The sequence below is a fragment of the Periplaneta americana genome, chromosome 16 (assembly GCF_040183065.1).
Source record: "Periplaneta americana isolate PAMFEO1 chromosome 16, P.americana_PAMFEO1_priV1, whole genome shotgun sequence".
NCBI lineage: Eukaryota > Metazoa > Arthropoda > Insecta > Blattodea > Blattidae > Periplaneta > Periplaneta americana.
This window is the reverse complement of record NC_091132.1, coordinates 41,295,498-41,313,201: the sequence shown is the minus strand read 5'-3', so window position 1 is coordinate 41,313,201 and position 17,704 is coordinate 41,295,498. Positions and strand designations below refer to the sequence as shown.

Sequence of the window (17,704 nt, the reverse complement as noted above, 5' to 3'; positions counted from 1 at the left end):
CTCTCTTAGTCTCCGCATGCCTGTGTATTGTGTGATGCAAATAAAGAGATAGAACATGGAAGACATCAAAAGATACACAGCATTACTACAAAAAGCGGGCATCATACAAAAATACTAGAGTACAAGGTGAATAATTTCATTGTCAAGTGCCTAGGCAATGAACCAACAACTTCTTCAAATACGAGGCGCATCCAGGAAGTAAGTTTCCTTACTTATTTACTTACAAATGGCTTTTAAGGAACCCATACCCCACCTCCCTCAAATCCATTTTAATATTATCCTCCCATCTACGTCTCGGCCTCCCTAAAGGTCTTTTTCCCTCCGGTCTCCCAACTAACACTCTATATGCATTTCTGGATTCGCCCATACGGGCTACATGCCCTGCCCATGTCAAACGTCTGGATTTTAAGTTCCTAATTATGTTAGGTGAAGAATACAATGCGTGCAGTTCTGTGTTGTGTAACTTTCTCCATTCTCCTGTAACTTCATCCCATTTAGCCCCAAATATTTTCCTAAGCACCTTATTCTCAAACACCCTTAACCTATGTTCCTCTCTCAGAGTGAGAGTCCAAGTTTCACAACCATACAGAAGAACTGGTAATATAATTGTTTTATAAATTCTAACTTTCAGATTTTTGGACAGCAGACTGGATGATAAGAGCTTCTCAACCGAATAATAACACGCATTTCCCATATTTATTCTGCGTTTAATTTCCTCCCGAGTGCCATTTATATTTGTTACTGTTGCTCCAAGATATTTGAATTTTTCCACCTCTTCGAAGGATAAATCTCCAATTTTTATATTTCCATTTCGTACAATATTCTGGTCACGAGACATAATCATATACTTTGTCTTTTCAGGATTTACTTCCAAACCGATCGCTTTACTTGCTTCAAGTAAAATTTCCGTGTTTTCCCTAATCGTTTGTGGATTTTCTCCTAACATATTCACGTCATCCGCATAGACAAGAAGCTGATGTAACCCGTTCAATTCCAAACCCTGCCTGTTATCCTGAACTTTCCTAATGGCATATTCTAGAGCGAAGTTAAAAAGTAAAGGTGATAGTGCATCTCCCTGCTTTAGCCCGCAGTGAATTGGAAAAGCATCAGATAGAAACTGACCAATACGGACTCTGCTGTATGTTTCACTGAGACACATTTTAATTAATCGAACTAGTTTCTTGGGAATACCAAATTCAATAAGAATATCATATAATACTTCCCTTTTAACCAAGTCATATGCCTTTTTGAAATCTATGAATAACTGATGCACTGTACCCTTATACTCCCATTTTTTCTCCATTATCTGTCGAATACAAAAAATCTGATCAATAGTCGATCTATTACACCGAAAACCGCACTGATGATCCCCAATAATTTCATCTACGTACGGAGTTAATCTTCTCAAAAGAATATTGGACAAAATTTTGTACGACGTCAACAAAAGTGATATTCCTCGAAAGTTACCACAGTTGGTTTTGTCCCCCTTTTTAAAAATAGGTACAATTATGGACTCCTTCCATTGTTCTGGTACAATTTCCTTTTCCCAAATAGCAAGTACAAGTTTATAAATTTCGCTATATAATGCACTTCCACCCTCTTGTATTAATTCTGCTGGAATTTGATCGATAAGTTTCCCTATTTAAAAAAAAAAAGAACACACTTTCAGGAAAACATTTATTGGCAACAGGTAGAGCAATGTTTCAGCTATTTTTTAACAGAGCCACCATCAGAATTGAGACACTTGTCGTATCGTGGATCAACTTTTGTATCCGTCGTAGAACTCTGCCGCCTGTGAATGGAACCAGCGTGTGACAGACGTCTATTTCAATTGGCGTAATGCTTTGTGCATTAAAGAACTTTATCATCGACCGAACTTTGCAGGCAGCGGGAGAAGGAATAAGAGCTTCCATTTCGGACCATTGCTGCCACGCTACTGGCACCAGGCGGGACCTGTCCGGCTGGCATATGATTGATACGTCATAGATCTGTTACGCATGCGCAATTGACACGGCTAATTACGTTTACTTTCAAGGGGAAAAAATCGGGAAACTTACTTTCTGGATGCGCCTCGTAAAAGGACAAGTTGTAGAACTCTGCTATAAAGGAATAAATCTGGGGATATGTTTGTGACAAATATACACATAATTGCCTGCTATTAAGCATCCTTCCTTTTTTATTAGAGACCATCAACATCCATGTCTTACTGAAAGTTCACAGACCTTGAAAATATAGATAGAACAATATGTAATTCCATCGCAACAATTGATGAGCTTAGTATCCAAATGGGTGGAAACTACTATTTTTATTTAAAAAAGGTACACATTTTCATTTTTGTTTGCAATTACCACTTGGCAGGAAGCCAACTACGATCAACTGCAATTGGATTACAGTATTACTTTTCAAAGGAACTTCTGCTCCTAAAGAAAAAAATTAACAATCCCAAACTGAAACGAAAATGCCACCAATTTGAAACAAAATACATGTTAAAGGATTTCAAGCATTATACAGTATGAGTTATCAACATTATGCCGCATGCAATTACTCACATCGCTGACTGCAAATTCATACTGGAACATCTTCAACGAATTGCTTGTAAACAATTTTAATCCTTACACATGACGTTCAAAATGTTCATGTATTGATGAAATATTAATAACATTTATGAAAACTGTCACTTCATGAAAGAGCAGATGCTAATAATCTGAATAATTGAAAAGTTCTTACACAAATCTCCATAATATAAATAAAACGAAACAGAATATATACATAAAAAAGTTACATTTAAATTAAGTGAAGAACCATTTTGAAATAATTGTACTAATTCAAATCATCAATTCAAGAACATATTTGAACTTCTTAATGTGTGGATAAATATTCCAATTATCAGTTAACATTTTACAAAATTTCATACAGTAATCAAACATGATATTAAGTGCAAACGTGTTTATGAATCAGGATTGAAAAAAAAAAAATGCAGCTGGTGAGAAATTAATTTGATGTACACCTCCGATAACATTGCACACTTATTCACTGCCAGATTTATATGCTGTGTCAATTCACTATAAAAATTTCGAACTGTGATGAATGCGTAACGAACTTTAAAGAAAAAGAATGCACCTGCAACCTATAAAGTAACAAAATAAAACATACCCTTCACGTCCTCTTGCATGTACACGTTCCTGACAATAGCTGTTGCCACAAAATACGGCTACACCATCCCTCAACACTTATCACGTAATAATTTATACGCAATCAAAGCCTCTGTACAACTGTCAAGTCTAAAAATTGAAGACCAAAATTCAATGTGCATGTACATCCTACTACACGTAAAGGTATATTTTGGTTTCCTTGTGCCTCAGAATGTCTGAAGGGTACTACACACTTTGTACAATTCTTCACTAATATGCAATGGAATCGAAATAACACCTTCTCGTAAATGGTACGAAACACCAAGTCAAAGAAACGTTTTAATGAAGGTAGAAAAATTGAGTCCGGATTAACACCCACAACCATTTAGTACGTGGATGATTGGTAATCACACCGACATAACTGTAGCACTGCACCACTCATAGAGTGACACCATGAGAAATTGTACTACTACATTCAATTAGTTGGCCTCACGATAACAACCAACTCTGTGTAGCTATTGTACATTGCACCACACAAAGGAGTATAAAGTCACATTTGCACAACTCCGATGAAAATGATACAAGAAAATATTGTATTTTGAAAATCTACTAGTGGATGGCTTCTAGGAGCTGGATTGTTGTTTTAGCTGTTTCATCATCATCTACTTCCTCTTCTCCTTCATCCTAGAAAATAAAAAACAAAAAACATGGATGATACACAACAAACAAAGAAATGCAATGTCTAATTTAAGGTTTCATAAAACAGAGAGAGAAGAATCCAAAAAGGATAGCTGCCCTTGAAAAAGGGATACCGAGCGGTAACAGCACCTAAATTAATTGTATATCAACAATATTCTATTTTTAATTTTAATTTTATTTATTTTTTGGGGAGGCAGCTATCCTCGACAGGAATAATTTATTTTTCATAAATAGAACTGTACAGATAGTTATTTACAATTAACAAGGAATGTCTTAAAACATTAATGGCTATACAGTAGCGTGCAAATTAATCCGAACACGACATATTTTTACATTTTCTGTCATTGTTGGCCTCACAGCTGCTCATACCACTTTAATTTACATCTGTAGTACGTGTAATTCCATTGTTGAAGGTCTGTCATTATTTTTTTATAATATGTGACATTTTGCCTGTCGTTTTGTACTTATAAGCATTTCAGTTGTGTTGAAGATTTAATACTGCAATCCTGTGTACATTCTGTCGTCTTCACAAATGGATACAACTCCACGAAAACGGTCTAAAATTATAACATTAGCAGAGCATTCTTCTATGACACAGAGGCAAATTGCTGCAGAATGTCACATCGGTTTGGCTACTGTTAATTCGATCATAAAACGATACAGGGAGACTGGATCCATCACACCCCAGAAAAAAAGGAAACTGTGGCCGGAAAAGGAAGACTTCACCTGCAGATGATCGTTTAATTGTCAGGAAAAGTAAATTAAATCCTAGACTAACTGCTGTCGACTTAACCCATGAGTTAATGGCTACAACTGGGGCGAATATTCACGTCACAACAGTGCGGCGTAGGCTTTTCGAAGCTGGACGAAGGGCTCGTAAGCCTATTAAGAAGCAACTGCTAACCCCTGTTATGTGCAAAAAACGCTTATTGTGGGCAAAATTACATCAACACTGGACAGTGAATGACTGGAAGAATGTACTTTTTTCCGATGAGTCTCATTTCGAGGTCCATGGCCACCGTGTTTCTTACGTACGGAAAGGATCCGAAAAAGTAACAGCAGCTCATCTCCAACAAGCACCCAAATACCCCCCTAAAGTAATGTTTTGGGGTTGTTTTACACATGAAGGGCCTGGAGCATTAATACCTATCAAGAGAATGATGAATTCTGACAAATATATTCACTTATTGGAAACCAGAATCGTACCCCAGCTGCAAAAATCATTTCCGGATGGCAGAGGTGTGTTCCAACAAGACCTGGCACCATGCCATACGTCTCGAAAAACTACAGAATTCTTCAACAAGAAGAATATTCAGGTACTCCCCTGGCCAGACAACTCACCCGACATCAACCCCATTGAGAACTTGTGGTCAATTTGCAAAAGAAGAATGCAAAAAAAGGATTGTTCTACAAAGGAGAAGATGATTTCTGCCCTCATTGGTGTATGGTTTCGCAATGAAGAAATGAAGAATATTTGTGGGAAATTAGTGGAATCCATGCCAAATCGTCTCAGAGGCCACAGAGATTACTGAGGTATGTCTTAGATCCTTTTTTTGAGTGTTTTTGCATAAGTAATTATGTTGTTCGGATTAATTTGCATGCTACTGTATCTTGAAGTTCCAAAAGATCAATATCGAAATGATGAAAAAAACTTATATAAAATCTTGAGATATTGCCCCTTGCACCAAAGAGCAATCCAATTACTTCCCAGCAACAAACGGGTTATGTGGTATTTCTCTTCCAGATAAGTAAAGCAGGGTTCATAAACTCTTTTCTTTTCCAGATCTACTTTTTGTAGTTGTAATTCAGTTCCCTCAACTCTGATAGTGGGATCGATTATGAAGTCAAACTTTTGATTGTAATCAATTGCTATGATGAAGATAAATATTATAGGTCCTTCAATAACTGTCTATTTTTAACCTAATGCAAAAGCTTCATAATATGCTAACCAGGCCTGAAGATGCTATCTTAATAGCGAAAGCGCTAGTCGTATATATGTTTTATGTGTATAACCTAATGTAATTTTTTGTACTGTGCATTAGGTTAAAATAGACAGTTATTTACTTGTTAACTTGTCGGACCAACATGCCTTTCAAAAAAAATTACTATGATGTCGACACATTTGGTGGAGCCAGTGGAGAAAATGCAATGTATTTCTTCATAAACGTCAAACTTTCCAGACTTTTTGAGACATTCAGTCCACAACTTGCAGTGGACATTTTTGTTATTTTAATGCTACTCATCATTGTACCCTACATTTAATCTCAAAATGAACTCCGTAGAATAAAACATGATATAATTCCCTAAATGGGCATTTTGTGACATCAACTGACACAGACTGCGTAAAACTATTCATTGAAATTCCTCCCAATTTATAATAATGTGCAGTGGAATTTTTTATTACTGTTATTTTAGCTGCGCAAAATTTCATTACATGATCATTAGGAATATAAATACTGTCTTATAAGACAAACAACTGTATTTTCCCTGTGAGGACAGTTAAATAACAAAGAGACTTCTTGTGATACACAAAGATTTAAATACAAGGAAAAATTCTAAAAGAAATCAATAAGAAAAATACTTACATCAAATCCAAAACAATTCTGCATATCCTTTTCAGTCTCTATTCTTTTTCTTATTGCTAATGCATCTTTTCTAGATAGTTTTCTACTATTTCTCAGAGTTTCCATTACATCCTCATCATCTGTGAGATCTGCGAACAAGAATTCATTCAAACGTAATCCAAGATTTATTGTAAAGTAATGTACACATATACATTCAACTCTCAATAATACAACACTTCAATGCAATGCTGGATAGCTTTTAGAAGAAAAGACTTACGGGAATCAGGTGTGATATGTTGGCCTGCTAAAATACCTTCTTCATCACTCTCAGCAGTGTGCAGGGCAACAGCCTGCTCCATTGTATGTGACGCATCACCTGTGACAACAGCTACTGCTTGTTCACCACCGTCACCATCCTGTCAAATAAGTAACAGTTTAATTTTTATACCATATACCATGCTGGATACTGACAGCTCTGAGTTCAAGATAAACAAATTTTCTATCCTCTGTGTTGCTTTTCTTAGTATCACTGTGGTGGTTTCTTCTTCTTCTTCTTCTTCTTTTTTTTTATTGGGTTGTTTTACGATGCTGTATCAACATCATTCGGTATCAAATTTTGTTAATACTACTGTATCTCCTTTTTTATATTGTTTGTATTATTTTATTTCTATTTCTCTTCTTTGTTTGTAATTATATTCTTTATTCTGTATATTTAAATTTAAATAAAAATTAAATTAAATTTGCTCGTATTGGGTTGAGGGAAAACTCCGGAAAAAACCTCAACCAGGTAACTTCCCCCGACCTGGATTCGAACCCGGGCTACCTGGTTTCGCGGCCAGACGCGCTGACCGTTACTCCACAGGTGTGGATGGTTTCTTCTTACCATGCTGTCTAACTTTATGTAAGCCACTAGAGAATCACTCTTGGTAGTATTGTGATCTATGCCTAACAAATGCCACTGGAAACTAACCATGATAGGAAACTTCGTTGATGCTCACACAAAGTTAATTGGGCACATATATAGCCTAAGTTTGAAATTCCCTTTCAAGTTAACACTATTCCTGAAGTACATGCAAGGACTGTTTCAATAGGGCATTATCATAATGAACCTTTCTCTTGATGAGTAGTTAAAATCTTAAAAATCGTAAGTGAATTAACATAGGCTACACTGAATGTTTAATAAATTTCAACTTTAGATTCTATTTTCAGTCAATTTACTTGTACAATGTAAACGTATTATTCATAGGGACCATATTTTTTGTTAATAGCAATATGTGCGAAATGTTCCACAATTACTTTCTTTGAAACATTTACCTTTGTAGGTATATAAAATGCCATATTTAAGAAATACAAACTCGCGAAATTTGGATTTCTGTGCGAAGTAAGTCAATAACCACGAAATATATTTCCCTCTATCACCAAAATTTTATTCAATATCATTAAAAAAAAAAAAAAGTTTGTGACTTTTGTTTCTGTCAATTTTCCTCGCTTGGTAACATCAGTATTTCTATATTTTTGTCTATGGATAATGTGTACTCATTTTTACTATATCTATGACTATAAAAAAAAGCAATTTCTTTACTTGATTTCAGCAACGATTGAAACATGCTGTACGTAACATTCAAGATTCTTCAGTCTTTGCTACAGTATATTATGTACCAACAGCCATTATGTTGTGAAGAGGTTTTTTAGGGGACTAGTAGAGAACCACAACGAATTTGGTGCGAATTGTTTGCAGGCAGTTAATTGAACGAAACTGTCATAACATTTTTCAGGAAAGATGAGAAACAGAAGAGGATTAAAGTCATCTGGTATCTTTATAAAAATAAAATAACAAATTTGAAGACATAATTAAAATTTTTCTTATTTACCTGAAGCTGAATTACTTCCAATACAACATACTGCTGCCCATCCTGACCTTCAACAGCCATCATTTCGCCATCTGTATCTTCATCATCGTCGTCATCCTCCTCACCTGCCATTACTTCTACTTGCTGCCCATCAATTATCTACAAAAGTTAAAAATTATATTAACAAGTCACAAAAAAATCATAAACATTATGTACATTGAACTATAAATTACCGGTATATGAAGATTATAAAGTTTTACTCCCAATATCAAGTTGTCTTCTTTCTCACCACTTAGTATTAACGAACTATGAGTTAATAATATGTCATAAATTTCCTTTAAGTTATTAGTATTCAGTGTATTCTGATTAAATACTCAACCAAACTTTCTTAGCACACCAATTTTTTTATTTTATTGGGTTATTTTACGACGCTGTATCAACATCTCGGTTATTTAGCGCCTGAATGATATGAAGGTGACAATGCCGGTGAAATGGGTCCAGGGTCCAGCACCGAAAGTTACCCAGCATTTGCTCATATTGAGTTGAGGGAAAAACCTCAGAAAAAACCTCAACCAGGTAACTTGCCCCAACCGAGATTCGAACCCGGGCCACCTGGTTTCGCAGGCAGACGCACTGACCGTTACTCCACAGGTGTGGACTTTAGCACACTAATAATAGATTTTAACTTAGCATAACACATTATGATCTGGGGCTCATTTCACAATGTCAAAAAACTACAAATTAACAATATAAACAGTTGAAGAACCATATACAAAGAATGGGGAGGGAGAGACAAAATTAACTTTCCTATGAAGACCAATAGAGATCAAGGAAGACCAAGATATTGGTGGAAGGGTCAAGGCTATATACCGTCACAGATCTCATGGTCTTAATGATCATGATGACAAATAGCAAGAAAAAGATTACAAATGTCTGTAAACTCTGTTTCACAAACTCAGACTGTGCAACAGAAGTTTATAATTTACAAAAATTGTAAACATTGTGAAACTGGCCCCTGGACTTTGAACTATGGTGTCGTATGTCCTGACAATGCTTATGATTTGACACTGCTCGACCTCTGCTCCATCTTGCGGTAGGAATTTAAGCTTGATGATCTTTCTTATCTCATGGCGCATATTGTTTTTTTTTATCCAATGCCACCAGGTTGTCTTTTCGACATTTCTGGTCTTCTCTCCTGGCCGTGGCTTAATTGTAACCCACTTCTGAGGTTGGGGCGCCTGGAAGGCGGAGTTACATTACCCCGATGATGTGATAGGATGATTATGATAATGTGGTGCCAGGAGAGGTCTTAAATCTAAACTTAAACCTAAATTCCAGACCATGGACGAACACAGGAATAAACCCCTTTAAGGAAAAATTCCTGTGCTCTAACCGGGAATCGAATCCGGGACCTCATGAACTATAGCCAGAAGCTCTGACCACTAGACCATGAGGATGGTCACATATGAGCTATATGAGATATATGACATATATGATATATGGGACATATGACATATGATATATGAGATATGGGGTACAATGATAGACTCAGTAAAGTTAATATTAGGTATTGGAATAGCAGTTTTGTTCTAGTTTCAATGGCGCATATTGTAAATATGTATCTTAAACCATTAAACTTTTTACAGGCAATTAAAATCAGGTATGTTTGAGAGAAACACTGAACTATGTAAGTCTGAAGGCAGTTCAATCTGTAACAGTCTGTGTGATTGTTTAAAATCACTGGCATAAATAAATGTAACTCCTACCTGAATTATTACTATTTTTATTATTTTTAACTAACAAGGCATTTCTTATTAAATTATAAATTATTTAACTAACAAGACATTTCTTATATGTTATAAATTAATCTTTCAGTGAAGAAACATATGAAAATCATGCATTCACACAGCAAGCAATTTTGTGTTCCATTTAAATAATAATGAATACAGACTCACTTGAATCTTCTTCTGACGCCCAAGTTTCAATGCAAGAGCTTTCTCTTGTGCTGATGACTCAGGATCATGGACTGCCATATGCCGTATGAGGTTTCCTTTGTGACGGAACGCTCTTCCGCATTCAGGGCATTCGTGAGTTTTTTCTCTCGGTGGAGGTGGTACGTAATTGGGATTATGATATAGATTCTGATGCCGCCGTAATAGCTGCTTCTGACGGAATGACTGGTCGCACTGATCACACTGATATGGTTTTTGATCTGTATGTATTAACATATGAGACTCCAAATGTCTCTGGGATATGGAAGCATAAGGACATAGGTCACACTTGAAACACTTTTCCCCTTCATGCGATTTATTATGGATCTGTAAAAAAAAATTAAGACAGTGATGTCACTACAGCGCCAAAATTTCACAGTCCTCTGGAAACATGATAATACTTACTTACTTACTTACAAATGGCTTTTAAGGAACCCGAAGGTTCATTGCTGCCCTCACATAAGCCCGCCAGCGGTCCCTATCCTGTGCAAGATTAATCCAGCCTCTATCATCATATCCCACCTCCCTCAAATCCATTTTAATATTATCCTCCCATCTACGTCTCGGCCTCCCTAAAGGTATTTTTCCCTCCGGTCTCCCAACTAACACTCTATATGCATTTCTGGATTCGCCCATACGTGCTACATGCCCTGCCCATCTAAAACGTCTGGATTTAATGTTCCTAATTATGTCAGGTGAAGAAAACAATGCGTGCAGTTCTGCGTTGTGTAACGTTCTCCATTCTCCTGTAACTTCATCCCGCTTAGCCCCAAATATTTTCCTAAGCACCTTATTCTCAAACACCCTTAACCTATGTTCCTCTCTCAAAGTGAGAGTCCAAGTTTCATAACCATACAGAACGGAAACATGATAATGCTTTCTTTTAATGAACTATACAATCTCCTAGAGTTGCCATGCATTAATTCAGCAGTAAACTGATGGTGTTGAACAGCAACTATGCCAAAAAAATGAACAAAATGAGATTACACTTTATTTCTAGCAAAGAAGTCTTCCCGAACCTTCTGCAAACAAATCTTAAGTCAAGGTATGAACACAACCTTCACAAAAATATCCTCTTATATCAGATGTTTGTCTGTTATCAATATATTAAAATGTTTTTTCGCTCTCCTGTAAAATTTAATTTTTTGACACAAGTTTGCTGCTCAACATTATTCAAATGAAAGCTACTGTTTTATATTAAAGTAATTTATTGCTACAAACTTTCCTTATTAAAGAGTTGTCACGAGGACAAAGTGATATAAACAACTAAATTTGGTAAATATAAAATGTTTTGTTTACAAACTAAAATATTACATTCCACCAATCCTTAAATACAACATTAATTCTTAAATCCATAAAGATGATTTCTCAAAACTGAAACAGATCCCTTAATAGAGATAATGCTCAATCTATGGAGGAGTGCTTCATCTAATCCCATTGATGTCCAGAAATTAGCAAAAAATTTTGCAATGGTTTTCAGTGCTCCAACCATCAACCCCATTACTGTCAAACTATCTAGATTGTCAGATATTGTATTTTAATTTGGTGGACTGATGAAGACCTGCTTACATATAGTTTTTACAATTATTTCTTTCATACATAGGCTATATAACCTTTATCTGACATAAGGAAAATGAAAATTTGGAGTCCGATAATATGTATTACTATAAATAATACAAATACTCTATAATAAAAAAAAGCTGTATTTAAGTGGAAGTAAAATTTTAGAGAGTATGTATGGAGTAGCAGAGAGAAAGATCTGCTATATCATCAGCCCTTCAGTGAGAGTGACCACAAAAATCCTGAATATAGTTTAAAAAATATGTAAGTAGATAAATTTAAAAAAAAAATTAGAATTAGAATAATTAGAATTTGGAATTTAGTTGACGCCAAATTGCCATACTGTCGAAATAACCTTCCTTGAAAGTATAAACGATAGTGGATAATGCATTCAATGTCCAACAAAATGGATGATAGTTTACATGAAGTTGAACACTGCTATGGGGGGGGGGGGGGGGAAGCGAAAGAGAAAAAATTTTTATTTCCATTAGGTTTGAGTTTGATTTCACTTAAATGCTCTGTTAGTATATACATATTTTCATGACAGTAATATTATCAGTTCTGGTTAAATCTATCTCGCACATCTTACACACGAAAGAAAGTTAAAGCAACAATGTTAATTCAGAATAATGGAATGTTAGCACTGACTTACCTTATATGTGTACCTATCTGGAAAGGACTTTCCACACCTCTTACATTTCAGGGGTTTGTCTGAAGTGTGGAGTTTTTGTACGTGTATTCGAAGGTCAGTCTTACGTCCACATGTTGTTGGACAGAGTTCACACTGGAACACCGGTTTGTCGCCAGCTGTAAGAGGAATATTAGACATTACTAAAAGCAATTCCTAATCCGTACATAGATATCAAAGAAACTTGCTTCTATTTCCAACATAAATACAATATACTACTATATAAGACAATAGGTAATTTTCTAATACGTTCCAGGTTGACATTTATTTTTGATTATGCTCGACCATGCCGAAATGTAGTAATTATACACCTGGTAGCAGTCCTTTAATGCATGTCATTAAAGTACACCTACTCATTAAAGTACAGGTGTTTTCAGCCAATGACAACTCAGCTTACAGGTGTTCAGCCAATAACAAGTCAGCTTTGTACCGTTATAAAACCGCAAGTATCGATTATTCTCGGATATGCAATCGAAAGAGAATTAGCGAAAAGTCACGGAGGCCGGAAATCCAATACTGTCGCAGAAGGTTATGTTCTGTTACTATAATAATTAGCGTTAATTGTAAATAATATTCAAATAAATTCAATTTGTCATCTCGTTTTTCAATGTCGAATTCAATAATCAAGGTTATACCAAGTTTAGCGGGATTACACAAGGTCAATGACATTATTGTTCCTCGGAAAAAATCAATACTCTCGCGTCTGCGCACATCTCACAATTCACGACCTACAACAAGGTCACTTCCGACCTTGTCAGATACAAATAAAATGTATACATCTGAATAATTTCAAGTTAGAAATATAGTCGAGCATAAAAAGTCGTATGAAACTCGCCTATAATGGTAATTAAGAAGCTCGTATGAAAATTATGAAACTCGCTTGCGCTCGTTTCATAAATATCCATTTCGATTCTTAATTACTATCATTATAGGCTCGTTGCATAATGTACTATTATAACACTGTGATAATTAAAGCAGATTAGTAACAATGACTGTACAATAATTATTCCATAACCTTGCTAATTAACCTATACAAAATTACGACTTTCAGGAAACTCAGCTATTGATTTGATTCTTTTTACTAGGGTTGTTCAACAGACTGGCACTAGTGTTGTGGAGTATTTATTTACAATTTCACACTTATGCCTCCTCCTAGTATAATGAAATTTACACGATGTCACTCCTTTATTTCTACTTACGAAATGGTTAAACATAATACAATCATATGGCAGTAAAAAAACAGACTCTCCGCAATACTTTCGACAACATGAAAATGCTTCCAATAGATGACGAACTGTGGCAGTTTGTGCAATCATGCATGATGCATACAGGTGTACATAAAACAGCTATGGAACTAGCCTAAAGAGCTGTGTACACATGGAAAACCGGCATGTGAGCTTAATATAACAATATTTATTATTTGGCTATACTTCCAGGAAACGGAATTTCATGAACGAGGTGTACTGAATCTGGTGTCATGATGGAAGAAATGTGCCCAGAAACTTGATTCCTATGTCGAAAAATAGGTAAAACCTGTAGCTTTCTTGTGCATTATTTTCTTTTGCTTACTTATTAAATACATTGCCACAAAACATTTTTGTGCGTTACTTTTCCATCCTCCCTTGTACTATAATATTAGGGTTGTATACTTACCACTATGGATGAGTTTATGCGCCTTGAGGCTATTGGATTGTGTGAATCGTGCGTGACAGATGTCACATTCATACGGTTTTTCACCCGTGTGAATACGCAGGTGACGTTTCAACTTGAATGTATCTGGACTTGCATATGTACAGTGTGGACACTGAAAATAAAAATAAAATCAATTGAGTCACACTCCAACAACCGTCACTGAAGCAGTAGATCACATCAACAAGACTGAAGTTCAACTGACATTTAGAGAAAACTGTTAAAGCTTAATTTAATTCAGTTTTTAAATGCATGTCTCATAGTGCAATACACTTAATTTCTTTCAATTTTCTTTTATGTCCTAAAGTCCTATAAAAAAGGAACTGACAAAGTAACAAAGCTGTGTGTGTGTGTGTGTGTGTGTGTGTGTTTTTTTTTCATGCTTACATATGAGCAGTAGCAGTAATTATTATTATTATTATTATTATTATTATTATGGTAGTGGTGGTGGTGATGATGATGATGGTTACCTTACTCGTTATGCTGATAATGCATAAGAACATTAAAATTTAATGTTCCCTAACATTCCTTTATTAAAACTTCCAACACCTCATCTTCTGTTCTTTCATAGCTTATTTATTTTTATGATTTGATTGACAAAATTTTATTATTATTGCACTGAGTATTTCTTACGGAAATATTTTAGTTTTATTTTATTTTCTAAATAACTGGATTCCCCAAAATTATTGTTTTTGCATGTCTGATACTAAAATCCATAAAATAGAAAATTATAATAACATAAGCACTATTTCCATTAGTTATATCACTTTATAAATCTTTGGTCAGCGGGAAAAGATACATAAGTCATAAAAATTATTTTTTCAGGAGAGACTTTCCTTTTAATTTACTCTTAACTAATATAAGTATAATAATGAAATTAATTTATGTTGGTTAAAGTAAGACCCTTTTCAATTTAAAATACAAGAAATTTTATTATTTAAAAAATTAGAAAAAATACTACACTTATGTGATTAGGTACAACAGAAAAATCGACTTTTTTGACTTATGTGCTTTTTCCCACCGAAATATTAATGTCCATGCTTAGCGAGTTTTGAGTGCTCAGAAGGTGAAGGGTGGTTGGTACATAAATTCCAGAAACTACCCATCATTAGGGACACCGTAAAAATGGTGATTAAAATACATGTCAGTAAATAAAAGCTACTGTAACTCATGAAAAAAGTAGTTATTAAAATATGTAAATCATTAAAAAAAACAAAACAAAGAAACAGAAAAAAAAAAAACAAACAAACGGTATTTACAGATGTATTGTGAAGAAAAAGTTTGAATTTAAACATGGAAATCAGTTTATAAACCTGATAATAACAAATATATTCACCTACATTAGTCTTCATTTCGTACCCTTGCTGAAAATGTGATATCTTTTAGGTATTTCTTCTTATTGTGTTAGCATGTAACAAACCTTATCACTGCACATGTGAAACACACAGCCATGCTTTCCACATGATAAAACTTGAAAGACAAACCTATTTTCATATTATTTTGAATGTTGCCCGGTCGAAAATAAAATAATGGAATTTCGTGACCAATGATTCAGCAATATTTGTAAAAAAAAATTGCGTTTAATATAAAAATATTCCCAGATTCGCAAGAAAACGGGAAAAACGAGCAAAATTCGCGGCAAATAGCAATCCTAAAACGTGTCTACAGAACAAGTCTCGTTCATACTTCTAAAATTTTAACTCTGACTCAATTAACAGAAATTCGTAAAAAAAATCATTCACGAAAATCGGATATCCCCACCTATCCTTAATGGCAGACAGGGATTTGTTTATAATTTGCTGGGGACATACTTGTCCCATGCAATTGGTAATCAGTGTGCCATACTGAAGAGTACAATTAGTCATACTTTGCAAGATAGTAGTAAATAGTAGAATCGCTGTTTACTACCAAACACTGTTCTTTTCTTATCACACTTGAAAAACTGTCACCACTTGCCACACAAGGTCAGAGAGCTCCTGTATGAACAGTTATACATATAACTAGACCGTGGGAGTGCGGGCCCTAATACGGTGATTGCAGTTGACTATGCAGACGGGTATAGAGTATGTCGTAAGTCTCTCTCGCCTTTCGCCGTACTGTTCCGTGCATCGAACCCGAAACATTTAGAGTGCGTTTAGCTGTCATACTGAAGAGATGCATGTGTGAAATGACGCATATTACAATGCCTAAAACAACTCGTTCACGAAGTGCAATACTGAATAATTTAGTAGAACAATTCGGACGCGATATATTTAGGCTATTATAGAAGGAGAAAGTGTTGTATGTGTTGTGTGTAATTTCAGATTATTACGAACTAAAAAGTACTATTTTGAAAGACACTGTAATAGTAAAACACACAAGGAAAATGTTGAACGCAATTCAAACAAAAACCAATCGAGTTCAAATAGTGGGTCACAATTCAAAATAGTTTTATGTAACATGGTACACACAAACATTCCATTCAGAACTTTGGACAATCCCCACTTTAGATCATTTCTGGTAAAATACACAAATCAACATATTCTAGGAGAAGAACAATACGTAAAGAATATTTACCAATTTCGTACCAGAATACAATTGCCAAAATTCGAGAAAGCGTGAACTATCAGAAAATATATGGGTTTCTGTTGATGAATCTACAGACGTAAGTAGTAGATATGTGGCAAATGTGGTGGTCGGTATACTTTCCGAGAACTGTGTAGGGAAGAAATTTGTGCTAACTTCAGAGAAACTGGAAAAGGTAAACCATGCAACTATTGTCCAAGTTTTTTATAAGGCTGTGCGCCTTTTATGGCCGGAAAGGATTTAATATAATAATGTACTTCTTTTTATCACTGATGCAGCTCCATATATTATTAAGGCAGCAAAACAACTTAAAGAGCGGTATTCCAAAATGCTGCATTTAACTTGTCTGGCGCACGGACTGCAAAATTCCGTCGACATCGCATCAATTAGATAAGTACGAAATGTATGATTATTGTATGTATGCAATGCATATACGCAAGACTGTACTTCTGAAGCCTGCACAGTGAGTTGCTTAGCTGAGAGAGTTCATTACACTCGCCACGGAACGCTCCAGTCATACTTAACTTGACGGTAAAGGGCCCGCACTCCCGCGGTTTACATATAACTGTCCATAATCTTACTATGAAAATATGAACTATGATTTGATGGTATATCAGTCAAAGAAAAGTTCAGAATCCCTACTTCAGAACATTCGTAACTAGCATTTACAAAGATCTATGAGATGAAAATAAAAAATCCCCACTACTGAAATAATAATAATAATAATAATAATAATAATAATAATAATAATAATAATAATAATAATAATAAAAGCTCGTAAGTTCCCACCTTCTGTCCCGTGAGCCTGGCGAGATAACAGGCTTGAGTAAACAAACAAACTCATGCAGTGAGTTTGAGTTACAGTTGTATCTACAGACAAAATGGTCACTGTCTAAAAAAGTTATTGAAAACATACCAGCCACAGGTCGTAGCTTGAATTGTGTCGGAAATATACTGCATCATACTT

The 17,704-nt window shown here is 35.1% G+C and overlaps 1 protein-coding gene across 8 annotated transcripts in view; it reads right to left on the bottom strand.

Moving 5' to 3' along the window:
* Nucleotides 1–2,148: 2,148 nt before the first annotated feature.
* Nucleotides 2,149–17,704, bottom strand: part of LOC138692250 (transcriptional repressor CTCF-like) — a 58,465-nt gene continuing 42,909 nt past the window's right edge. For all 8 annotated transcript variants that reach the window (XM_069815396.1, XM_069815392.1, XM_069815395.1 and 5 more), the window contains 7 exons: nt 14,137–14,287; nt 12,448–12,602; nt 10,200–10,562; nt 8,266–8,403; nt 6,672–6,810; nt 6,416–6,543; nt 2,149–3,815 (listed from right to left, as the gene is read on the bottom strand). In XM_069815396.1, the coding sequence (XP_069671497.1) occupies nt 3,741–3,815; nt 6,416–6,543; nt 6,672–6,810; nt 8,266–8,403; nt 10,200–10,562; nt 12,448–12,602; nt 14,137–14,287 (1,149 nt within the window). In that variant the 3' untranslated portion in view covers nt 2,149–3,740. The remainder of the gene's footprint in view (nt 3,816–6,415; nt 6,544–6,671; nt 6,811–8,265; nt 8,404–10,199; nt 10,563–12,447; nt 12,603–14,136; nt 14,288–17,704) is intronic.